At 40.9% G+C, this 26,565-nt stretch overlaps 1 protein-coding gene across 1 annotated transcript; it reads right to left on the bottom strand.

The window, feature by feature from the left end:
* Positions 1-1,339: 1,339 nt before the first annotated feature.
* Positions 1,340-25,964, bottom strand: igsf8 (immunoglobulin superfamily, member 8). The gene is made up of 8 exons (XM_079579271.1): positions 25,787-25,964; positions 25,492-25,656; positions 16,222-16,602; positions 13,862-14,290; positions 10,096-10,253; positions 7,927-8,179; positions 5,109-5,567; positions 1,340-1,673 (listed from the first exon to the last, which is right to left on the bottom strand). The coding sequence occupies exons 2-8, from the start codon at positions 25,547-25,549 to the stop codon at positions 1,546-1,548; spliced, it is 1,866 nt and encodes a 621-aa protein (XP_079435397.1). The 5' UTR covers positions 25,550-25,656; positions 25,787-25,964; the 3' UTR covers positions 1,340-1,545.
* Between the last annotated feature and the right edge of the window lie 601 nt (positions 25,965-26,565).

The raw sequence follows: 26,565 nt of genomic DNA on the forward strand, positions 1-26,565 counted from the left end.
AGCTAAAAGCTAACCAGTAGCATGCTAACATCTTAAACACCGACTCACTGGTTTCTCCACATAAACGTGCGTCTCTGGGGCCGTGTTGTCTTCTTGCACAATGATAACGAGTACATTATAATGTCACAGTCACTCAGTTGTCTTGCTTTTATATCCTGAGTAGAGATGTTGTAGTACTGCATAATTCTACTTCGGTATTCAAAATGGCCGCCATAACAACAAAAGTCACATGACTGAAAGGCATGTATAAGGGTTAAGCAGACGTCACAACATGGCAACAGCGAAGCAAAAACAGCATGACATTTACTATTCGTTTTGAAACTCCGTCCACAACTCTGATGGTTGTGTTTAGAAGTAAAATAACTCAGCCTGTAAATGTCCCAGTGATGTGTCGTCATGGGACACGTGACTGGGAAGAATATCGGGAGAACTCACCAAAGTGCCCCGCACAGATTTCCTGGGGCGAACCACAGTGGTTAAAGTCATGCATTTTTAAGCATGTGAGGCTGCACATCGTCTAGTCACATGACCAGAGCGCGAAGGGGAGGGGTCACTTCAGGCATAAATCTTTTGCTTTTTGCGAAGGTGGGAGTGGTTTTCCTTTTTTTTTCACAGTTCTGTTTTCGACTTAGCAACAGCAAAGAAAACATTAATTAAACACATTGATAAAAAGTACGGCGAAGCGCTCAAGTACAGCAAGCTCATCTGAAAGAAACTCAAGTAAAAGGAGGACTCGGGCTTTGGTCGTGAGCCCACATTAAGTCCAAGTGCTTCACACGGGACTGCTGCAGAATGTTAAACTCGAACACAGCGCTACAGCACAGTCAAACGTGAACATAAGTAACTTCAATTAGAACTTTTACACGTTTCAGCTCAGTGCGTCATGGATAAAACCACATCCATTTCTCTGCCTACGTAACAAAATATACAGAGAAAAATCACTACATTGTGGACATACACAAAGAGCTTGTGTATACGAGGTGGTAGTCAATGGGCTTGGCATGAGACAGTCAGTCCTGGGCCAGTGCCTTCCTTATTAAGTCACAGACGGACTTTGTTTACATGCCTGGCCGACGCTGGAGACGGTCCTTTCAAATGTTCTCTCCAACCAAAAGTCAGAGGCAGTGAACACGCTTTTAGAGACGAAACCAGCTGGAGCATTTTCTCGCAGTGATGAGGGAAATCTTAATCAAACAAATGTAGACTTTGCTTTAGGTCAAGGAAACATTTTGGCTCGTCCATCTTACAAATCAAGATGTTCAGAACCCTCCATTTTTGGATTTTGTCACATAAAAGGCAGTACTTTTTAACAGACAATATAGGGATGTTCTGAGGAGTTGACTTTTGTATAACGACCCCATGTAGAGATATAAAAATATAATATAAAACCAATTTTTGGCGTTGATACTGTGGTTAAACAAGAGAGATCATAGCACATGAAGCTAGTGGTTAGCTTAGACTGGGCAATGCCAAACTGTAAACTGAAAACGTTCCTTTTTAGGACATTCAAGGAGTAGGCAGAGGCCGACAGCGGAGCCTTTCGTTTTATTTCCGAGCTCTCTGTCGGGCCAGGCGCCGCATGAAGCAGCAGGTCACCGTCGAGATGATGACAATCCCAACAAACAACGCAGACGACACGCCCACCACCAGGGGGATGAGGAGCAGGTCCTCGGCTGCAACACAAACATTAAAGTATGTCAAAGGGTGGATAAAGAAAGAACATTAGCAACATATAAAGATGCTATATTTGGTATTTTTCAGGGTTTTCATGAGTTTGGACGCCTTAACTTTGGTATTTCCTGTACAATTCATAAAAAAACAAAACATCGATGCATAGTAGGGCTTTAACAGACTAGTCGATAACTGCAGCACTAGTTGACATAATTCAAGTCGTTTGTTAATCTCTCCCTCCCTCTCTCTCTGCCAAGTTTTAGCTCGGGCTGGGTACTGTTACTTTCTTTTCGATACCGATGCCTGAATGATCAATACCTACACTATATTATTTGTCATATAGAACCATAAAACAGATTAATAATGTTAATTTACTCCTTTTCCTTCCATTTCATTTGTTTTGCATTTGTATCATTTGATGTGAAACAACAAGAAACTTCCTTTAACTACAAAAGGGCGGAAGAAACACTAAGTTTTTCTTATCCCCCCCCACTTTCAACCAATTTTCCCCCGTATTTTTCCCTTAAATTACCCCAGTTTTTCCCCCTTTTTTTAAATTTTCCCCCAAATTTTCCCATTTTCCCCCAATATTTAAACAAAAAGAAATCAACCTGTGTTTTACTTTTTAATTTTTTTCAAATTTGATGACCAACAGCATCAAAATTTGAATACATGGATTTTATATTTCTCTTTGGTACCTGCTTTCGATACGTTTATCTATTCAATACCATTAGTAGCTAAACCTTTTAGTTTGATACCACCATCGTTTTAATGGTACCCGGCTCTAGTTTTAGCATTAATGTCAAGGCCCTTTTATTTGTTTCGGTGGGACAATAAACAGTGTTACACCGGCAAAGCAACTGCTGTTATTGCTCCACAAGTGTCTCGTCTGGAGATTTTCAGCTGATATGAGCGAGATTCAGCCGGGACGGTTTAAGCTCCACCGTCACCGCGAGGCTCAGCTTTTAACTTGTCTCTCACACGGACTCGTTCACGTGGAATCAACTGTGATCTAACACTCCGGGGCCGAAAGCTTGTTTGTTTCAGACCTTGGATATACACGGAGGATGACCCTGGAGGCGCAGGTAATAGTGAGCATTACCTAAAAATTAAGTTAAAACCTGCTGACTATTTTGACAGATAAGTCGACCTTTAAAAATCTGTTGTTGTTCAAGCCCTAATGAGGCCTGTCACCATAACAGAATTCGATGTTCTCTATACTGAGCCACGAAAAAACTGTGATAAATGATATTAATGAAGGCCTTATAATGCCACAGAAACTAACTCTAAAGCTTAAAAATGACAGTGAAGCTTTGTTTGAAAAGTATTTACTACTACTTAACATATCCCACTATAGTATTATATTACAAAGATGTGACATAAAATGCAAGTAAATGTACAGACGATCTGTTTATCTGTCATTTATACAAGTCGATATAGTAATTATCGTGACAGCCCTGTGTATGCATATAGAAAATCCAAACCTCTCTAAGATTTTGTGGCAATAAATGTTAGTTATTCGAAACCCCAAGGCTAGTTTCTCTCTGCAAACACAGCGCTAAGTGAGGCCACTTGAAACCAGCTATAAACAAAGGCTGAGTAATGTGAGCACCGCTATCATCAGAACGAGCCTGTTTAAGGTGTGAACGTTCGTTCTTCCACTAATATTCAACATAAAACCTTGTGGTAAATCAAAACGAGCTGAGAGAGAGAAACCCACAGAGGTAAATAAGACTTTACTTGGCAGAAAAGATTAAGTGTCTCCTGTAAGATTTACCTAACCCCCCCAAAAGGATCGCGTCAATTCAGGACATTTACACAGCTGTGTTCGATTCGGTTGAGCAGCAGTCGGCGTAAATCGCTCCTGCTGTGGAGGCGGGAGGGCATTTTCTTGAACTATAACCTCTGAAAGCCTCTGCATGGCCAATAAATCTGACCAGGGTTATTGAGGGCAGTCTCCAATACCACCACTACTCTGAGTTACGCAGGAATGTGCACTATACAATAAAAATACTGCCCACATCAGCGTCCAATAAACCAACATTAGATTGTAATACTATTTATTAGTCTATTTATTTATGAAGAAAGGTTTGTTGTTAAAGGGCGTATCTCACCGGAGACGTTGCAGAGATGTTTATGGCAGTCTCCACAACATCTCTGCAACTTGGATTGACTGCATGGATATAAAGGGCCTATCTAACTGGCCTGGAGACTAGATGGAGACTCAAGTTGTTGGTGGTCACAGAGATGCTTCTGAGAAGGCGAGTCTCCAGATAGTCTCGGTGAAAACAGATTCAGTCTCCGCATGGTTGCCGTTGTGGGGGCTGCACAACATATCGCAAAAAATATCGTATCGCGATATTTGGTGACGCAATACCCGCGTTGCAAGAACCCACAATATTTCGCAACATCACTTTAAAGCAGTACTAAGTAATTTGTTTACTGTAATAAATCCTTTCCTAGTCCTTCTGGGGGTAATACAAGTGTTAATGGGATTATTGGGGCGTCTTTCATCTCCCCCTGGTGTCTCTGGCCAGAAAACCACACTTGCATCTTCGCTGCCTCCAAATCGGAGGACCCAATACACACTAAAGGAATCACGAAGAAGAAGCTAACAGGCTAACGGGTAAAGCTAACTGCGGGCTAGCGCCACTTAAACAGTATTTACAGCCAAGTCTGAGTGAAAAAAAATATCTCCATTGTGTAATTGGATGTACAATATCCCTCTGTTCCTTTGTCTTTTCTATCAGCGTAGTATTTACAATCACGGACAATTAATGTAGCAAAAAAACACAACATGCTGCGACACTTGCAGTGGTGCTTATGGCCTCTAGGGGCATGAGTCACTTAGTGCTGCTTTAAGTCTTCATTGGATTAAGACAGACACATTTTTTTCGCATTGAACTTATGTGTGGAAGTTAAGTTTTAGCTCCATTTTAGTCCTGATGTTTGATACCTTGTTTTGACACAATTTGCTAAAAAAAAACAGTTGCTATTTGTGTTAAATTTGAATGAAACATATCGTGTTGAAATGGTTTAATGAAGTATCGCAATAATATTGTTGCACAGCCGTATCACTCATCACAAGTTACTTCTATATTGTTCACCCCCATCGCGAACACTATTTGTTGACCTCAACCTGTGATACGTTTCTGTGGCGTCCCTGCAATGTCTCCGTGACTCGAGTCTCCCAATAGTCTCCAGGCCGGTGAGATAAGCTCTTAAGACAGAGCACAGTTCGATTTGTTTTTCGGCTGACTGAGCGCTTACACAAACAATACCAGATTTACAATAGCAGATCCTAAACAATTCATAATCGATTAAAAGCTTTATAATTAGATCCACAGCACACAAAGGTCTTTACAATCACCTGAAGGACAAATACATCCACTACAGCTTTTACGTTCATTGCCTTGGCCTTTTGTATAGACACTTACCTCGAGCGTACAGGTAAACGGTCACGGCGTTGGACTCCATTTTGACCCCGGCGTCGTACCATGCGCCGTGCGGGTCCTGTCCCCAGGCGTTGGCGTGGCAGGCGTACATGCCCTGGTCCTCGCTGCTGGCCATGTGCACCCGGAGCCTGTAGCTGCCGGCGGAGATCCGGTCGACGCTCACCTCGCTGCTGTTGGTGAATATCCGGGCCACGCCGTCGTGCCTTAAAGTGGCTATGGGCTCGGGGGCAGCTTCGACGGGCTGGTCGGGCAAAGCCGGGTCTGAGGGCGGACTTTGGCCTTTCTTCATGACCGGTTGGGGAATGGGCCAGCGCAGCCACTGCACCTGCGCCTGAGCCGGGCCGGTGGTGATGACACTCACGTTGCAGATGAGGGTTATGGTGTTGCCTCTTTTCAGCAAGGGCCCGCGAGGGAGCTGAAGCGAGGCAGTGACGCGTACATCTGTGGAATAGACATGTCGCCGTATCAGAGACGTGCAGGTGGAGGCAAGATGTGTGAAATATTACAGGGTGAGCGGCACATAAGGGAGTGAGCGACATTTGGGGGCGAAGATTAAGATTTGCACTTTTTGCTGCCAAAACCTCAACATAAAACTGTCAATCCCTTCTCAAAGCTGGCAGTATCTAAACAGCATTGGCCCATGGAAAGAAAATGGAACAGGCTCCAACTCCCTCTTTCTAACTAACTTTTCACCCCCTTCTGTATAATGTAATTAGCATTTGTAATATTTGAAGTGCCAAGTATTTAAAATCTGGTTTAATGGTGTTAATTTGGACACAGTATTTTGAAATGTGGCTTTACTTTCACTAAAATACGCCGTTTTCAATCCAAAATGCATCAAATTAAATGTCAGAAGTGTAAGAAATACGGTCACAAAATCATCCTGCGTCCCGACCCCCACTTTGGGAACCACTGCTCTAACTAATACAGTAAATCTAACTGACTCTGTGCATAACTTCAAATCATATCAATGCTGCCCAAGAAGTGACTTCCTGTTCCGATCCAGCACGCCAAAATAAAACCACCATCTTATTCATTAGTTCAACTTTCTTTCTGCCTAACTATTAACAGACAAAACACTTCAAATGTGCGTATTTAATTATATTCTTGTACCTGCTGAACTAATCAATGAAGCAAGCTGTGTGCTTTTATTTTGGCGTGCTGGATCCAAACAGGAAGTCACTTCTTGGGCAACGTTGTTTTGATTTGAAGTTATGCACAATTACAAGCCAATGATAAACGTGAGTATGAAGCTACAGTATGTGGAGTAAGTAACAATTTTGGAAAAGCATGATGGGTAAAAAGTTAAAGAATGTACCTACTGGTTAAGTTTAGGGCCTGGTTTGAGTGAAGCACTGTATGCACATTTTATGGTTGCACAGGGTATCCATGGGGTCATAAAAAGTATTAAAAGTTGGAAGAAAAAAAATCTAAATCTTAATAACTATCAAAATGTAACACTTTCTAAGGTATTCATTTGTTTGCTTGCTTGTTATGAATATAGTCTCAAAATACAACCTTTTGTCAGGTTAAGGTGCGTTGCCTTGAGGTCTCAAAGTTTTTTATTTATTACCAAACTAGGCACTTTAATACACCTTATGTGTGATTTTTGTAGCTCTGTGAAGAACAGAAGTGAAATAAATGAGGATCAAAAACTTGTGAAAAGTCAAGATCTGGACATTTTATATATTATTGCGTTTCTTTTTTCTTTCTTTTCTTTTCTTTTCTGTTTTTTTTTTTTTGTCCTAGGAGGCGTTGTGTTGCGTAGCGAACAGCTGTAAACCCGACACGGAGAGATCGAAACAGTTGAGATTTCAACATTTCTCAGAGTTTTTAAATGGTTTTTAAATGTTTTTTTAAATGATGTTTACATGCACACACGGTGATTAGCGAATACGATCGATAACACGCGGTGTTTCAAAACGTGTCAACAATTTTGTCGTTGAAAATTTAATTGAAACGAATATATTTAGATATTTGCTTCTTCCCATAACGTTAGTGTCCGTCCAGAGAGGGGAGAGGAGGAGAGAGGAGTTCATCAGAAAGGAGAGTTTCATAAAACATGATTTAAAAAAAAAAAAATTAGCCTCTGTTTAGCTTAGATTTCTCAGGAACTGTAGAATTAAACTGTTTTAAGCTTAGAATCTCGTCTTTAAAACGAGCCACAACATGTGTTATAGCTATAACATAGAATAAGAATATGCTGTGGTGCTACAAATATCATGAAAAATGGTCTGGATTGTTGGCACTGTACAGCTCAATCCCAGAAACAGCGCGGCACTCAGCGTGTTAAATTTGACTGGGATTCTTGCGGACACCCTGTGGCACCTTTGTTTTTTGCTTTGTGATTGTGTTTGTTGCAATGGAAAAACGCGGTTTGGACGAGTCTGGCAAAGACAAGACAAACAACATCACTGAAACACTTCCACAGGAGATCATTCTGTGTCCTTTATTCTCCTTGAGGGAAGTCTTGAAGAACTGCTGAAACCACTGTTAAGATGGCACAATGTAGCTCAGGTTATGTTTTTGTACTACTACTAAAAATCAAGATTCAGTGTTCAGTACGCATTTGAAACACACGCGGGAGCAATAACATTTGGAAAACCTGCTAAACTAATCAAATACACACAGGAAAACATGCTGTACTGGTCTAAAACTACAGGTCAGCAGATTTTACACTTAATAAGACCCCACAGAAATGCAGAAAGTCCACAGGTCATACATTAGCTCCATAATTGCAGCGGTGCAGAGATTGACTCATTATGACCATCTAATTACAGCCCTAGAGTGCAGTGCTCACCTTTGGTCCGGAGGCTGACAGTCACTCCCTCAGACTGCTGGGAGTAGAAGGGGGCGGCGGAGGGACTGGGGGTTACGTCTGGTGCATAAAAGCTGACCGCACATCGATAAGAGCCGGAGTCTGCGGGCTGCACGGAGAACAGCTTCAAAGAGTATCGGCCCTCAGACACTTTCTCCAGCGAGCCCCGGGTGCCCTGGCTCAGCTCATCGCCCCAGCTCACCACACCGGCCGGGGTCATGCGGGCCACCTCCACCTGACACACAGAGAGCGGGGGCTTTTAGTCCACAGATGTAGGAACAAATCACAAATTCAAATCAGATGTCAAGAGCGAGATCGTTTACTGAGATTTAAATATTTCAATCACTGTATAAGATTATTCTATTTCATTGATAAAGACAGATCAAGTATCACCGGGGCTCAAATGTTTAATGGTAATAATAAAATCGATTTGATCTTGTTTCTTGTCTAAACCTAAACGCTTCTGCATTGTAAAACTAAAAGGATAATTGCTAAACATTTCTCATTATGTTAAATGAAGCTTGTGGAAGATGAGTTGAAGAGTATACAGCTATAAATAGTAAGTGTATAATTCGAGTATCGGTGCTGAACCCTTATTTCGAGGATGTTTTCAGGGCATTTTCAAAGTGGTGCGCTTAAATTACCAAACAAAAATCTTTCCTCTTGCAGGCACTCGCCAACTGTTATCGCCGTAAACACTGATCCCAATGTGCACAGCTTTAACACAAAGGAGAATTAACTCAAGAGGAGCATTTTAAGATCACTACAGGCATGAAAAACGACAGACGCGCTCCTCTCACCTGCTGTGTTAGTCTGGAGCCCTGATCAACAATAAATGTGGCCTTTCCTGGACTTGCAAGTAAACAGACGTGGCATTAAACTGACAACTGCAGCTAACACATCAGCAAAAACAAACTCCACACTTCTAGCATCACAGTAAAACATCCCCTCACAACAACACACAAACATCTGCAAAGTAGACGCAAAACGAGTGTAAGTACGAGGGATATTTCAGGATTTTGGACATAGGGCCTCATTTCCAAGTTATCCAGATTGTTGCTGATTTCTGGCGATATTTTTTTTGTCATTCAAGCAGTTCTTGTATTTGAAGAGTTTCGTGGCACTAGGCTAATGCACGGCTAGCGCATTTCTATGGTATCAGCTAGCCTGCATTAAAAACAGTCTGACCCGCTCCACAGTGCACCTGAGGCAAATCACTTATAACACCAGACTAACCATATAAATGTCTGTGTCCATAGAGTAATTTTAACCATTTTGCATTTAAAATACCTTATATTTGAGCAGCATCAGCTTCGTGGTTGTATAAGCTACGCGGCGGCGGAGTGATCTGCTAGAAAATAGTCCCTCAAAATGCGATCATTCATGTGATGCAAGGTCAGTAAGTAGGAAAAGTCAAGTCATATTCCAAAAATTATCGACACAGACATTTATATGGTTAGTCTGGCGTTATAAGTGGTTTTCCTCAGGTGCACTGTGGAGTCAGACTGTTTTTAATGCAGTGTAGCTGATACCATAGAAATGTGCTAGCCTAGTACTAGCCTAGCGCTACGAAACTCTTCAAATACAAGAACTGCATGAATACACAAAAAAAATATCTCCAGAAATCAGCAACACTCAAAAATCCTGAAATATCCCTTTAATATGTACATAAAGAAATGAGTAAACCGCGCATTTATTAGTAAAAAAGACGCTCAAACTTACAATTCACTGTTTGAAGTTCAGCTAATCCACGGCTGCAGCCTCAAAACAAATCCACATGGTCCAAATAGCGATAGCTTTGTAGGTAAACGTTTCATCCCCGCGTGCGTCCTGCTCCCCCGCTGGTTTTCGATTTGCCCATTAGACGAGTTAGCGCAACTTTGTACCTGATTTTACACTTAAAATCACCAGGTCCTCTCCTCTAGCTGCTGCACGGGCCATCCTGTGCTTCCTGTTTGTTTGGGCCGAGTATCCCAGGGATTGACCTGACAGGTATCCAGAATGCGACAGAATGCTCCTCCTCGATTGAAACGCACCGCGCGATTATCGTGATCGACCTTTATTAAAATCATGATTCCATTTAAATTCGATTACTTGCCCAGCCCTAGGTTTGGTGCACAATAATCCTAATCCATAATCTAAAACAAATACCTCCTTGCTCCTGGTGCTGTCGCTGATCGTCCACTGAACCAAAAGGCCGTAGTTGATCTGGGAGGGTAATCCCTGCACCTCACAGGTCAGGAGCAGGGGCGCACCAATCTGCAGGTTCACATCCCCCTGGGGCGAGGGCATCACCTTTATTATATCAGCTGTAAAGGAGAACATAAGAGTAGACATAACTTACACTACTTAATGCATTCATCATGTTCTCCTTTTTCCCTCTAAACACTGAGAGCACTCAAGCTTGTCCTGATTAACAGAGCTTTGAAATGGTGAGAAGGACCCTCCCAGAGTTAGTTTGTTTACACTGAATACATTTACACTATAATTTGGATCCCTTGTGGTCAGTATCAATGAGCATCTGGCATCTCATTGGCTCACGACTATACGTATTGCTTTTGCTTTAGGGCTTATAAAGGCTGATTATGCTGCACCATACTGGACACATTATCTGCTCAGACAAAGAGGACATGGCAGGCCTTTGTTTCACAGAGATGCAGCGGTGAGAGAAAACAGAGCGGTCTAGAGCTTTATGTGCAGAGCTACAACGGGGGAACATTTAATGCCAGAGGAATGCATATGACCTGAATACTGTACCCCCGACAAAGGCAGGCCTTTTATGAACTGCTTGGGGAAAAGCTAATCAACTCTAATTTTATTGATGTTTTTTTTTTCAGAGGCAGAAACTAGTCAAATTCAATGCTTGTTAATGCTATTTTAATGCCGAAATAGTATATTCTAACGACACAAATGTAGAAAAAGATGCCGCATATTTAATTACTGAAGATTTGCAAACATTTCATCAAACAGAGGAAAGAGAATTGGACAAAACTGGAAACTTTAGAGCAAAAACAATGTTGTCAACTGAATATGTTTTTTATAATTTTGGTATTTTTAATGAACTCACGGTGAAAAGTGTTGAATGTCATCATTTTCCAAGAGATATGGATTGAATGCCATTCTCTTAGTGACTGTTAAAGTGCATATGACACATTAGAGCCAATTACGTACCCAGCTTTCTTTAGTTTGGCCATTTTTGTAATGTTTACAGTTTCACTTCCTTATTGCTGTGGAACTTTAGCTTTATCTATGTCACTTCCTGTCAGTAGTTTAAAATGTTTTAATAAAAATAACTTTTCTGCCCAACATTTCTTCATTCACCAAGTGGTAATTTCTCCAGTTCGGCTTTACCCAAATCTAAAAGCTTCTCGACTGGAGAGCCACAGTGTAACGCCTCATTTGAAAGCTAAGACTTACAAAACTGATCATAACTTTTTTATTGCGTTGTTGCCCTATTTTTGTCACATTTTTCGTGTTTTCATTGCTTTTGTGTTGATTTTCTGTCGCTTTTTGTCATATTTTTGTGGCTTATGTGTTCCTTTTTCGTTGTTTTTTTTAAATTGCTTTTTGTCTCGTTTTTGTTGTCACAATTTTGTTACATTTTCATCGCTATTTTGATACTTTTTTTAAAGCCTTCATGTGCTTGGTTAAGGTGGGGATTAAGGGGTTAAAAATAGATTATTATGACTTACAACAGAAGTTATCCATCTAAAAACCAAACATTTGTGATCATATTCTTGGCATAATGAAAAGAACAAAGCAACTTCTCATTGCCATTCATAGATAGATCAGACAAATGCTTATCCCTTTGTAAAACACACATTTCTAGAATAGCAGCTCTTCCACAGCAATGCGTCTATAATATAATATAATATATATATGGGCTCTCACAATATAAACAGGGCTGCAGTGCAGGGCCACAGGCAGCTACTCGACCGCTTATCAAGTGACACATCCAGCTCAAAAATAATATAATAAAGAAGAGTTGAGCATGAGGCGTGTCAGTTATATTGTCTTTGGCAGCAGACGACCAGACAGTCGACAATTTGCTTGTCTAAAGACATGCAAAACTACGGCCTCTTCCGCTTCAAGGCTCAGCACAGTCAGAATTTGTCCCTGACACACGTCCTGTGTTCATGCTGCTCTTATTATCGCTTGATTTATCTTGCTTGGGACGAGCACAGAACAAGTGCACATGTTGGGATCCCTGGTGGTAAGGCTGCTATAATTACTATATCGACTTATTGTTCAATAAATGACAAACAAACAATACATTTTTGGGCTCAATGCTTATCGTCTGTACATTATTTTAGCATCCCACCATTTTTCTAAAGTAATACATATTTTTTACCTAAAGTGTTAATTGTGGGATATTTAAAGATTCAAGTGCTTTTAAAACAGAGCTTTACATTATTTTTTAAAGTTTATAGTTTGTTTCTGTGGCATTAAAAGGTCTTCAATAATATCATTTAGCGCAACATTTTCCTGCCTCACTATATCTAAATGTTTTTATCGAGACAGGCCTAACGGGTGGCAGGATTAGCCCTTAGACTCTTAGTAACTCCTAGTATCTCATTTTTAATAAGAATCTACAGGATGTCAATCCAGGCTCAGCGGCAACTTTATCCAAGTGACAAAATCAAATCCAAAGGTTTGGATAAATGTGTCAGGATATTTCACTCCTGTACAGTATTAAGTGACGTAATATTAAGAAGCCACTTAAGATTACAGCCTGCGAGTTCCATGTGTACAGAGAACAAGAACTGGTCACTACACATGTAAGTAAGAACAGGTAATTTACACATTAAAAGTGTAGCAAAGAGAACAATGTGTAGTTGCAGGTGTTTTAGCCGTGATATAGATGAGCTAGCTTTATAAAGTTTTATAAATTGAGGAAAATTACCATATGACTAACAAGCAGTTAGCTTTGCCCGTTAGCCTCTTAGCTTCTTCTGTACCATGATAAACCAAGTAAAAACCTGTACCATGTCATAAACCTCAGAAATGCGAGCCAAAAGTGACTTAGTTGACAACTGAGAGCAATTAGGGAGATGTTTTCTGTTAGTGTGTATTGGGGCTGCCGTAGGGAGCTGAGTAGGGAAAGCTACAAGTGCGGTTTTCTGGCCAGAGACACCAGGGGGAGATGAAAGACCCCCCAATCATCCTATTAACACTTGTATTACCCCCAGAGGGACTATGCAAAGGATTCATTAAGGTAAAAAAGTTGCTTAGTTCTGCTTTAAATCTTGCACTTTCATGTGTACACGTGGAACTTGCAGGCCGTAATCTTAAAGCAGTACTAAGTAACTCTTCCCCCTAGACGCCATAAGCGCAACTGCAGGTGTAGGAGCAAGTTACGATTTTTTAACTTATTAATTGTCTTGGAGAGTAAATACTACGCTGACAGGAAAGGCGAAGGGAGAGAGGGTTACTGTGCATCCAATTATACAATGGAAATATTTTTTTTCACTCAAACTTGGCTGTAAATACTGTTTAAAGTGACGTTAGCCCGCAGTTAGCTTTGCCCGTTAGCATGTTAGCTTCTTCTTCGTGATTCCATTAGTGTGTATTGCTTTCTCCGCACCGGTGGCAGTCAAGTTGCAAACATGGTTTTCTGGTCAGAGACACCAGGGTGAGATGAAAGACCCTCCAATCATCCCATAAACACTTGTATTACCCCCACAGGGACTACGAAACTGATTTATTAAGGTAAATAAGTTACTTAGTACTGCTTTAAGTGTGACCCAAATTGCTTTCAGATTTTGTTCAAATGTATTAGATTGTACTGTTTTGTTATGGTTTAGTAAAATATCGCAAAATCGTAATTAATTGTAAACTTGACACTCAAATGATTATAGTTTTTGGTAGATAATCGATCGGCTGTTACTGCTAACACCAGTGAACTTCCTGTACTGACCTAGTTTATTGACAGTCAAATTGCCGATATCCAGCTTCCTCTGTGCGATCCTCTGCCAGGAGCGATCAGGGTCCCGGATCCACTGCGAGGCCTCACAGAAATACGAGCCCCCGTCGTCCGCCCGCACCCCCCTCATCTTCATCACGTACTGGTCCTGCCCTCCCTCCACGTTCCTCTTCTCCAGGGTGATCTCTCCGTCCTCGTAGCGCCTCTGGTACAGGCGTCCAGGGACGACCCCCAGCATCTTGTCAATGGAGATAATCTCTGCATCGTCACCTTCCCCGCCGCGCCTCCCAAACACCACGGACAGATGGGTGAGCTGCTCCGAGTGGATGCTGCCGGAGCAGGTCAGGGTTAATTCAGCCCCCTCTGGCAGCGGCTGTCCCGTGAGCGAGCGAGAGTAGCTGATCTGCAGCGTGTCTGGAATCACTGTGGACACACACAGCACAGACAATTACATTATGTCAAGCCACTGCAGGAGGCAGGCAGAGGGAAATATGCGCAATTTAATTTGCTGAGCCTTGCTACATCAGTGACTGCTCTCATTTAGGTCAGGGTAGGCCCGTCACAACAACAAATTTGAAGTTCGATATATTGAGGCTATATATTGAAGATATTATTGACTCTAACGATACTGGATACTTTCAACTCTGAGGCATAAAAATCATCATATCCTAAAACACCACACAAGCTGTATCAACATGAAATATGATGTACCTTAATTTGCTTAAGTTAAAAAGTTAACTTAGGGGGGGAATGCTAATAAATACTGAGCCCAAAATATATCGTCAAACTTAAGGCTGTTTCTTTCTAAAGTGAATTTTGAGTTTGCAATTGAGACATACAGCCAAATCATTGGGTTTGAGACGAGTTGTAGGTAAGTGAAATAAAAGTTTCAATCTCAAAGCGAAAGAGAGAGTTTCATACTATATTCACTGACAAATAAAACAGCTCTTCACTGTTGTTCTCATTCCTCACATAGAATCTTCCTTGACCTTAAGTTTAAGGGAAACCGGTTTGAACTTAGACCCTGTAAAGATCTTATCTGTTTGGATTCCTACTGTTATATGTATAAGTACTTTTTCTCAGTGCGTCAGAAGAAGCCCAGGAAACCAGTGAGACTGATGTGTGGTTCAAGGGGCTTAAGGCTTTTGTGGTGCTTTAAGCTGAAGGAGAGATGTGGAAGTGAAAGGATGGAAATATGCTGAAGACCGACAAAATGCTTGTGTGAATGTAATTTGAGATGCCACTAGACACAGCTTTAAAGAAGACTTGGTACTTCAAACTTAAAATACTTCTATGGACTTTGTTGCTTGTTTTATTGTCATGAATTGAAATAACATGTAGATCAGACATGCCCTTTTTAGTCACTTATTGTGTTTTTGTAATCTTTTATTGGACTTGTGCAGCACTTTGGGGAACTTGTGCCTGTTTCTAAACCTGCTATATGAAGATACTTGACCAAGAAAGTTGTTAGTTGCTGAAACAAATGAGTTTTGTGTAGCTTTTCCCACTGTAGCGATGTGACTTTTTTGGAGGTCAAAACACCAAAGCTGTTTGGAAGACGAGGAGCGTGTGAGCTGATGTGTCGATTTGTCAAGTGTCTTAAAGGGACTATACAGAGTTTAAAAATGTTAAAAAATATTATAAAATTTGTTTAGTCCTTTAGTACAGTGGTTCCCAACCTTTATTGTCTTGTGTACCGCTTGGGCCTTTCAATGGTCGTCCGTGTACCCCCTACCTCAGGGGTGTTACAGTTTATTTAGAAAGTAATTACTTAAAAATGGTATTTGTAAGAAAAAGGACAATGTTGCGGTCAAAATAAACCTAAAATTCTCCCAAAGCAACACATTTTACTTAAAAATACAGCTTTTCCTATAAAAAAACATGTTCAATTTCCCCCTTTTATCAATCTGAAATAGTTTCAAGTACCCCCTGCTAGGTCCTCGAGTACCCCTAGTTGGGAAACACTGCTTTAGTATATGGTAAAAGCAGACATTTATCCAAAATAATACTGGTTTTAAAGTCATAAAATGTCAGGCATATTTTACAGTGAAGTGACAGTTTTCCTCCCTGAAAGTTGTGAAACCTGGTTTAAACTCAGTCCCTTTGACGAATTTTGATGTTGTAAATGCATTAGGAAAGTCTGAGATGAGTTTGGACCAGAAAATAGCAATTTGAAATTTGAGTGACCCTGTTTCTTTGTACAATCAGGTATAGCTCCTTTAATATAGAAGGTGCAGTTACACATATGACCTGAGGTGGCAGTAGTGAGTATAAAATACTTGCATCTAGCCCCTTTAAGTATGTAGCTTTCATCTTTATTATAATGTCAGAGTTTAACATTGTTGCAAAAGTACCTTTCACAGTGACGGAGGCGCTGTAGTTGCCCTGGTAGGTGGTGTCGGTGGAGGGCGTGTAGCACTCGTACTTGCCCTGGTCCTCGCTGCGCAGCCTGTGAATCACCAGCCGGGCCCGGTCGCCCGCGTCCCTCTCCACCCGCACCTCCCCGTTCCTCACCCGTGACTGGAACGGGGCGTAGGGGAAGCCCGGGTCCCTGGTTGACACGACGCCCATCTGCCTCCCGCCGGCGTCGTCTCTGTACAAGAACCACTCAAAGTCCTGCGTCCGCGAGCCCTCGAACCCCGACACCACGCAGGGCAGGGACACGGGGAAGCCGGCCACGCGGTACAGAGGCCCGGCCGGAAGATGGACATCCCGGCACAACGCAAACTGGAGAACTGGAAAAGAAATATTGAGAGACAGAGTGTGAAATGTGCTTAAATGTAGAGGGGGAATACAGGAGCAGCAGTGTTTGGCGCAGTCAGTGATAAATCAATACTTTGAGCAGATAAATGGCACACAGGAAGTCAATATTTTTTAAATGGAGCAGAAATCTGTCTGGTGCTGGGCCAGCTCACTATAAACCTCCAAGTATATTGGATATGTCATTCAGTGGCTTAAAAAACATGGGAAAACTGATTAAATTCCCTATATGAAGAAAGAATCTATGCCTAGCTTAAAAGAACCGATAAACATACAGTATTTGGCTGGACTTTTGGATGACACGTCAGGACAAACCCCAGATCTTGCTCAACAGAAGCCCAGTGGAAACTTACACATCATTAAACTATACTCTCTCTTTATACAATGACACTTTTAGTAATAAAAATACTTATTTTGCCCCTCTCCCCTCTATTAAGGACATGAACTCCACCCGCAAAGCCGTCAAAATCGCCAGGGACCCTTCGCACCCATCACACAGTCTCTTCAAGGTAGTGCCCTCAGGGAGGAGACTGCGGAATCTACGGGCCAGTTCCAGTCGACTGAAGAACAGTTTCATACACAAGGAAGCTGAACTCCCTGCCCGCCCTGCCCTCCCTCCCACCCACCCACCACTCTTCCCCCTCTCCCCGCTCCACAATCAAGGATGAGAGAAATATAATTCCATTCACATGGTTTGACAAATAAAAATCTTGAATCTTATTTGCATTGAAATACAGCATATTAAAAAGGTTACCCAATACCCAGGGCTTCTTATATCAGAGGTCGGTTTTGGGGATTTTTATCAGCCGATGCCAATATGCACGGCCATTATTTTTGGCAGATTTTTCCAAATGTCTCTAATGTCTATAATCCTGTGTATGAAGCTTTTAAACTGTAAAATGTGTCCGTGTTGAACTGTGACAGCAGGGACATTTTATTAGAGGCATAATACTGATTATTTAAGACATACTGCAAAGGGATCATTTTAAAGACAGCAGATTTTAAAATTAAAAACCGGTAAGTCTTTAACTCTTTTGGTTCCGAAATTATAAGCAAAGTCTGCAACATGAAATATATGAAATATACGATCTGAAATGTACAAACTTGTACCGAGATATCGGCTTTTATCGGCATAAGATCAGCCGAGCGGATATTGTAAAATGTCGAATGTCGACCTCTATTTAAAGGAACAGGCCACTGTTTTTCCACACGAGCGATCTCTGTTAGTGTTTTGTTGTTATTGTTGTGCACGATTGGCAGTACAATTTGCGTTCAAGTAGATGCTGGTGCGTAATGGCTGGGAAAACACACGGTTTTACATATAAAAAGGTTCAGTCACATTTCAGTTCAGTTTCTATGTTTAGAGAGACTGATGAGAGCAAAACTCCAGGGTAACTGTATGTGGCATCATAGTGAGAGCAAGGCAACAAAAGTAAAGATTGTTAAGTTGTGCATCATTGTGATTAACCTTTACTAAGCAGTAGTTAATGTAACACCCATTCCGAAGTTCTGGATTCAAGGTATTTTACCAAAGTTACGAGCCAAATTTGTTGTACACAACCAACGTTTTACTGTTTGTATGAGTCCACCATAATGAATATGACATTTCAAAACATGACTCAGTTCTTTTTAAGCACATAAATCAACAGAAATTAAAAAGTCACCTTGGTAAGTCTTTAAAAAAAAAGTAAGAACTCAAAATCAGATGACAATCGTCCTTCTTAAACAGGGATATTTCAGTATTTTTGACATAGGGCCTCATTTCCTAGTTATCCAGAGTGTTGTTGATTTCTGGAGATAATTTTTTCTTAAATGTGGCTTAATGGCGCTAGGCTAGTGCAAGGCTAGTGGATTTCTATGGTATCAGCTAGCCTGCATTAAAAACGGTCTGACCCATTCCACACTCCACCCACTTATAACGCCAGACTAACGATATAGATGTCTGTGTTAATAGAATCATAATTGAAATATAACTGACTGATTTGCCTCAGGTGCACTGTGTGTGTCAGACTGTTTTTAATGCAGGCTAGCTGATACCATAGAAATGCACTAGCCTAGCTCCACTAAGCTCTTTAAATATAAGCACTGCATGAATTTAAGAAACTCCAGGAATCAACAACACTCTGGATAACTAGGAAATGAGGCCCTATGTAAAAAAATCCTGAAATATCCCTTTAAAATGGCAACAACAACAACATGTGTAAACAGAACTACATGGCTCATTGTTTGCAAACAATGAAAGAGGAAGCACTCATTTCTAATTGTTAATTCAAAACTCTTTCTAAACTTTCCTGGAGCATTTTCTGGCAGCTACATTCTTTACACTGATGAGTTTAAAAGCACATTCAGCAACTTTCAATCAATCAGTCAATCAATGGTTTTGTGTAGCCCAATATCCCAACAGGAGTTACTTCACAGGGCTGCGCCGAACATTAAGGCAGTAAAACAGCAATAAATATAAAAATATAAAGCTCAGGCGAATGACGTATCCAGTGCGGGTGTCCCCTGTCCTTAAGACTCTCCAGCACGGCGAGGAAAAACTCAAAAACCCACGGGGAAAACGGAGAAATCTCGAGGAGAACCACAAAACCACTTTGAGAGCTAAACCACAACAATCCTGCTCATGAACCATTGATGAAAAGGCTTTGTAATTAGACACACATACAATTTATTGAAGGACAAAACCAATTTCTTGTTTAACTACAGACATAAGGCTTTTAAAAGTGTTGCTTTGTGGTATTTGCAACATTTCTGTTTAGAGAAGCACCATCCAAAGGTCAGCCAAGTATATTGGATCGGAGAACGCAGCTAAATCTGATACTCTGTCTCTGATCCAAACCAAGGCAAACAGAAATAGGCAAAGGAATCTGTTCAGGGAATAGGGAAAGTCGGAGTCTGTCAATGTCTTTTTGAGGACAGAGTCTGCGCCCAAAGGGAGCACTGTGTGGGGCCAGTCCTGTCTCCTGGTGTGACAGCGTGAGGCACTTCTTTCTGAAAACAGCTTCAGACAAAAAAAAAAACCTGAGCGATTTTCACCGAGGAGCCAGAGACAGACGCCAAAATGCATCGCTTTCTTCCTGCTATTTGAGGCTGAGAGGAAGTGGCCTGAAATTATTCATCCACTCTTTTTCGAGTGTGTCAAGGCACGGGCCACATGTAAGATTGATGAGGCGCCGCGGCTCGCTCGTGATTTTTAGACTTATACTGCTCTCCCCTCTCAGCTGAGATATGGGAAATAACGGACAAAAAATGTTGAATATGACCAAAAGCCTGCGTGGATGGATGCAATTTGAGATGCCACTAGACACTGGGCCGGACGCGAGTCTGGGCGGACACAGTTGATTTAAGATCTCAAGTGCTTCTGTAAATATTTCCTTTTGGAGCTAAACATTCAGCTTAATCTTTGAGCAACAGACTCAATATATATATCAGTACAGCAACACTAAACGTTACTCTACTTAGTGACCAAACTGATCGCTTTTATTGCACTTCTGCTTTATGCTGGCTTGCTCCTCTCACAGCCTTTTAAGGATGTTCTGCACAGATGTTTAAAGGATGTGCAATTTCAGTCGATTTCCTGATTAAATGAACAGTGAATTTCAATTAACAAGAAGATGCTTTTTAATCGACAGGTCAACAGTCTCCTGTGACGCTGGCAGCAACAGCTTATTTATCAAAACGGAAATAAAAAGTGGCCGGTTCAGCTTTGTTTAATCAAGACTATTTTGATGCCCTACTTTGAAATAGAGTAAGAACTATTTTTTTGCTAAAGGGGCATCATGCAACTTTATATAAGAAAATAAAAGTTGGTATTTGTGCGTATTTTACCTTGTAGTGATCCGGTGGCTGTACGAGTGGTCAGCATGCCGTCTGTACTTTCAATCAAAAACGTTCCAGGATCAAATGTTTTGTAGGTTTTCTGGTGAGAGGCTCCGTCAGCAGTGAAAACCTTCCAAAGAATTGATCCTGGAGCGTCCTAGAGACCACTGTGATGGAAAGTAAAGGCGCCATGGTAACAACTCATACACCTGCTGGGTCACTACAGGGTAAAATACACACAAATATCAACTTTTTTTTCCCACATAAAAAGTTGCATGATGCACCTTTAAAAGGGCTAGACGCAAGTTGGTCATTTTATACTCACTACTGCCACCTCAGGTCATACGTGTAACTGCAGCTTCTATATTAAGCTCGTGCATGACGGCAATTCGGACCCGAAGCAACACCGTTTTCAGTGACAGTGCAGGATTTTAGAGACAGCTGTGGTGAACAGGTCTGGGCTCATTCTACACATTAGGACATGGCTGGAACATGTAGGGGGAGGAAAATACATAATTTTAACATTTTTAAACTCTGTATAGTCAATTTAAAGATGCATTAATGCAAAAAATAATAATAATGACATTTATATTTGTGCAAAACTGACCTGGCACCCAATGATTGTACGAGTGGTGAGCATGGCACCTTTACTTTCCAACACGGTGGCTTCTACAATGGCCTCTACAATTTTTTTCTCTCAGTAAAAAGTTCCATAATGCACCTTTAACCTCTTAATGCCTTGTAATGCATCATTTGAACGATAAGGCCTTCAAAATGTATTGCTAAAAATGCTGTAAAATTGTAATGCTTTATGTTCACACCTGTCCAGGGGCTGCGGATGGAAAATAGCTGCTGAGCTAAATCTGGTACAAACCATCTCCTCTTGTAAAGACTAATGGTTCTGTACATTGTCCCTGTTTCAATAAATAATGATAATATTAACAACAATAATAATAACAATAAAACCGATCATAGCTTTTTTTTTTGTTTGCTTGTTAAATTTTAATATTTTGAATGTTCATATGTCAATATAAATACGATATATTTTTCTTTTGCGATGTTGATATCTTGAATGTTCCTATCTCGATACCGATACGATAACGATATATCTTTTTTTTTTTTTAGTTTACAATTTAACAACAATGATAATACAAGTAATGTATACCAATACAGCAATTGTTCAAAAAGGAGTGGGTTGAAGTGTGACCTTATTTAGTCCCACCCCCTTTTCTACTTTATATTTTTACAGGAGCAAAAGTAGCTCACATCGTTCTTCTTTTACAACAACCTGCACGACTCAATATTTACAACAATTGTTTTACAAAATATGAATGTCTTTCCACAATATACACATCACGGCCATAGAAATCCAGCGACAATAATGTTACTGTTTAAATTGTTGTTTAAATTATAATTAACATCCAGCTCTATAGTTCGTGAAGACCATGTTTTTATACATAGATTTAAATTGGCAAACTGTGGTACATTTCTTGAGTGAAGCTATTCCATAGTTTTACGCCGCAAACAGCAAGGCAGAAACTCCTCCTGGTGGATCGGACAACCGGAGTTTTGAAATTCATGTGACCCCTTAATCTATACCCTTCCTCCTGCTGTCGAAAGAAATCCTGAATACTGGCTGGTAAAAGATCATTTTTAGCTTTAAACATCATTATTGCGGTGAAATAATTGATTAGATCCTTCAGTTTAAGTAGATTTGACTTTAGGAAAAGAGGGTGAGTATGATCTCTATATCCTGCATTATGAATTAATTTAATCTTTCAGCCCTAATATTCACGGAGGCAAAAATCCAATTCACACGTTTATATAAAGCAGAAACACACCTATAGACACAGTGTGAGGGAGTGTGAGCCAGTAACACGATCAGCCAACTCTCAGTCAGAATAAACATAAGTAAAATAAGGACATACTGCATTTTTTTTTATAGCAAATCACTCACAATCTGTGTTCAAATTCTCTGTTTCATTAACCATTGTGTTTAGGAAGAGGAACTATGGCCAAATGTCTCTCTCGCTCACATGACTGATAACAAAACACCATAGCAACAAAAACATCAAACTTTATGCTGAGATAACGATTTGGTGGAAAATTACCAAAACATAAATTAATGATGACACCTCCCAGTGCAGACAAAAGCTCTAACCTGACACGCCCTCAGCCTCACCTAAAACTGATAATTGTGATAAATAGCTCTTGAAGGACTGGAAATACAAGCTGGGTGCGTTCGGCCTCGTGCTGCACTTACAGTACAACAACTGGAGCTCTGTCACAGCCCGAGCCTCGAAACAAACACGCCCATAATGACAAGGGAAGCTAGAGACGGCTTAAGCGGATCAAGTCCTAATTAACATTGGGCCGGAGCCGCTACGGGATGGGGGGGGGGGGGACACAATGCACTCTGGATTAGACACTGGGCAGAAGATGAGGTGCAACTGTCGGCCCAAAGACGCGGGGATTGAGGACCACCGACCCATCCAGCCGGGACAGTTGTTTGAACCGGCTTAAAGCTGTGTCGTAGACGGAGTGCAAAGCGGGAGGGGTGATTTATTAATCTACATGTTCCCTCTTGTTTGATAATCATGAAGTAATGTTTGGAAAAAGGGGCACGTTTCAAACAAGAACACGCTTCGTGAGTTATACGCTCCTTGAACCATCACGAATACATTTGTATTTCTCATAAAAGAGAAGTTAAACTGACTCTTCTCCTCCGGTAAATGCTACAGCTGTTCCTGTTTCTGGCAAGGATGTAAAAAAGTCTGGTTTAGCACAATGAGTACAGATAATGTAAATTAAAAAAAACACACCAAAAAAAGCAAACCAGTGTTAAAACTTGACCATGTTTGACAGTCAAGATTAGGGGCTGGGTACCGTTAAACGATACCAGTACGGTATCGAAAATGAAGGTTTAGGTACTACCGGTATCGGAAAAATTAAAGTATCGAAAGCAGGTACCGAAACGAAATGTAAAATCTTTATATTCAAGTTTTTATGCTGTTGGTTATACAAATTTAAAAAGAAAAAAAAAAGTGAAACATTTGCGGAATCAAAAATATCAAAAAGGGTAATAACGTGGAAAAAAATGGAAGGAAAAAATGGCGGGGTAAATTTGGGGAAAATTAGGAAAAAAGGGGAAAATTGGGAGAGAGAAAAAAACACACACAAAAAAAATTGGGGAAATATTTGAAGAAAAATTTAAGACGGGGACATTTTTTCTTTTAAATTGTTAAAAATGGGGAAAAAAATAAGAAACGTGGAAAGTTTTTTCCCGCCTTTTGTTAAAGGAAGTTTTATCTCAAACAACTAATACAAATGTAAAAGAGATTAAATGGAAGGAAAAGAATAAATTAACATTATTCATCAGTTTTATGGTTCTAAATGAAAACAAATTAAGTATCGGTACCGAAAAAAGTATCGTTCAGGTATCGGTACCGGAAACCAAGCATCGTTAAAGTACCGGTATCGAAAAAAATTGAATGGTACCCAGCCCTAGTCAAGATCCAAAGCAAACATAACAACATCTTGTAATCTAATTATGCTTTTCTCAAGCCATTATATTTCTAAATAATAATTGCAGACAGTGAAGTATATAGCAAAGGCAGACGTTTGCGGGAAAAATGTCATGAAGCTTTGTAATCGATTTTGAAATAGCATTCGAGTGCAGTAAATGTTAAACTCCGCTTTTCTCCCTGCAAATTGGGAAACATGCTTAGAAACGGAAAGCTAGGGATAAGTCAGAACCACAGCTAACAGTTTAAAATGTCATGGTCCACGGTATGAGGCCTTAGATGCTGAAAACAACATTAAAAACAAAAATCGACAGGTAAAAAGTGTGCAAAACAGTCGTGACCGTGTAACACCCGCAGCAACAGTGCAGTGCTGTCCCAACTGAAGTGAGTAAACCCGTCCCTTCACAACAGGCCTGCACGGGACAATCTATGACTAACTGTCTAAATGCCTGTTGACGCAAGAGTTTCACTGCATTGGTTTCAACAAAATCGAAGATGAGACCAGATAAGAGCACCAGGGCTGTGTGACCCACTGAAACTATGATGTTTGGCTCTGAATGAAGTGAGCCAAATAGGGAGGAAACCAGGGGCGGACTGGCCATATGTCTGTTCTGGAAGAGCACAGAAGGGCCACTGGCTCTAGGGCCACCGGTCCCGCCTCAACCGAGCTTTACCCAAATCTAAAAGCTAAAAAGAAAAGCATCAAAATAGTGAGAAAAAGAGGATGAAAACAAAACAAAAATGTGCTGGAAAAGCACAAATGTGAAATGAAAAGCACAAAAAGTGACAAATGTGATAAAAAAGGCAACAAAAACATGAGAAAAACACAGACAAAAAATGATAGAAAAAATTATGAAAAAAACAACAAAAATGACGTGACAAAAAGTTCCCATCACTTTTGTAGGTCTTAGCTTTCAAATGAGGCGTTACATTGTTGCTCTCCAGTCGAGAAGCTTTTAGATTTGGGTAAAGCCCAGTATAAAAAGAAATATGAATCTAAAAGGAATTCCGTGGAGTATGGTGTGCCACAAGGTTCAATTTTGGGACCATTATTATTTATTATTTATATTAATGATTTTGCTTCTGTTTCTACGACCACCTTTCCTGATCTTTTGCTGATGATACCAATAAAAAAATAAAGTAAATAAAAAGTCGACCTGGGGAAAATGCACTCGTTTAAGGCGGGTGGTTAGAGGTTAAAATATGGATTTGTGGAAGTGCACAATTACGCTCATTTGGGCCAGGCTGATCAGAGTCCAGGACTGTTTTTCAGTCCCAGTCCGCCCCTGGAGGAAACTTTACTTTGTTGCCCAAAAAACACCTGCCCACAGAGGAGTCCATCTGTCTGACACTGCAGTACATGCCATAGGACTCAAGCTTCAACAGAAAAGTAATGTATCTCCAAAGAATGGACACGTGCATGCAGATAAAAGTGCAGACATGGGCTTGGGGTGACGCAGATGGGAGTCTGTCGAAACACACGCTGCAAAGTAAACATGCAGAACAGCAGAATCGACTCACCGCCATGAAGCAACACGATTAAAGCCGCCTTTATCGAAGCCATAGTGGTCCCCCTCATCTCTCTCTCTCTCTTCGTGATGTCCCGGCGGATTTACGATGACTGGGATTTCACGGCGCCTGCGTTGCTCCGTCTCCGAACATTTCTCAACAGACTCGTTCGCTTCTCTGTGGGAACAGCAGGATTAGCGGTAAATTGCAAAGGAAAAATAATAGATAAAACCCCCCCAGTGGCTTTCCATATGGAGCTGCTCTGGTGCGCTCCTGTCCAGACGTGCAGCCCGGGAAGATAAAGTACCTCTCTCGCGCGCCGTTGCATTCTGTCAACAGGACGACGCCTCCATTGCAGGGCCCGGTTCTGGTTCGGATTATGCCGCTTGGTCAGACACGCCGCGCAGCCCGGGTCGTGGGGAGGCTGGGGTTGGCTGGAGACATCGCAGGGGGTTGGGGCAGTGGGTGGGAGCGGGAGGAGTCGTCGCTGGTTTACAAAGAGGAGGAGCGTGAGTGACAAGAGGGCCGTGCGTAAAAATGGACTCGCAGAAAGCGCCATTGGTTGAAACCGAGAGCATTGTGTTCGTGAGCCAATGGGGGAAATAGAGCGTGGTGACGACACGAGCGGCTACAACGTTTTTGATTTGAACCACAAGGGGGAGCCACGTGTCTGTCATACAATATAATGGTCACTAGGGATTTTTCTTTTTGGTGCAGCAACCATAGAAATATATACAGCAACAGCAACATGTAGCATAAACTAGTACGAAAATGCACAATAGGCCTGTGGGACATGCAGAAAAAACAAAATAACCAATAGAAACAAACAAACAAATGCAAAATACACAACATGGCCCGACCAGTGTTAATTTTGACAACATATTTTATTTTAGTTTTAGTCTTAGTCTTTTGACTAAAATGTAATTTAATTTTAGTCAAGATTTAGTAAAAAAAACTAACTTTAGTCTAGTTTTAGTCGACTAAAATTGCATGTCAATTTAGTCGACTAAAATTAAGACTTTTTTTTTATTTTTTTATTACAACTTTAAAGTAAAAACGTCGTGCCCAAAGGCATTGACGGCTGGG

This window comes from Gobius niger (assembly GCF_951799975.1).
Source record: "Gobius niger genome assembly, chromosome: 20".
Classification (NCBI taxonomy): domain Eukaryota; kingdom Metazoa; phylum Chordata; class Actinopteri; order Gobiiformes; family Gobiidae; genus Gobius; species Gobius niger.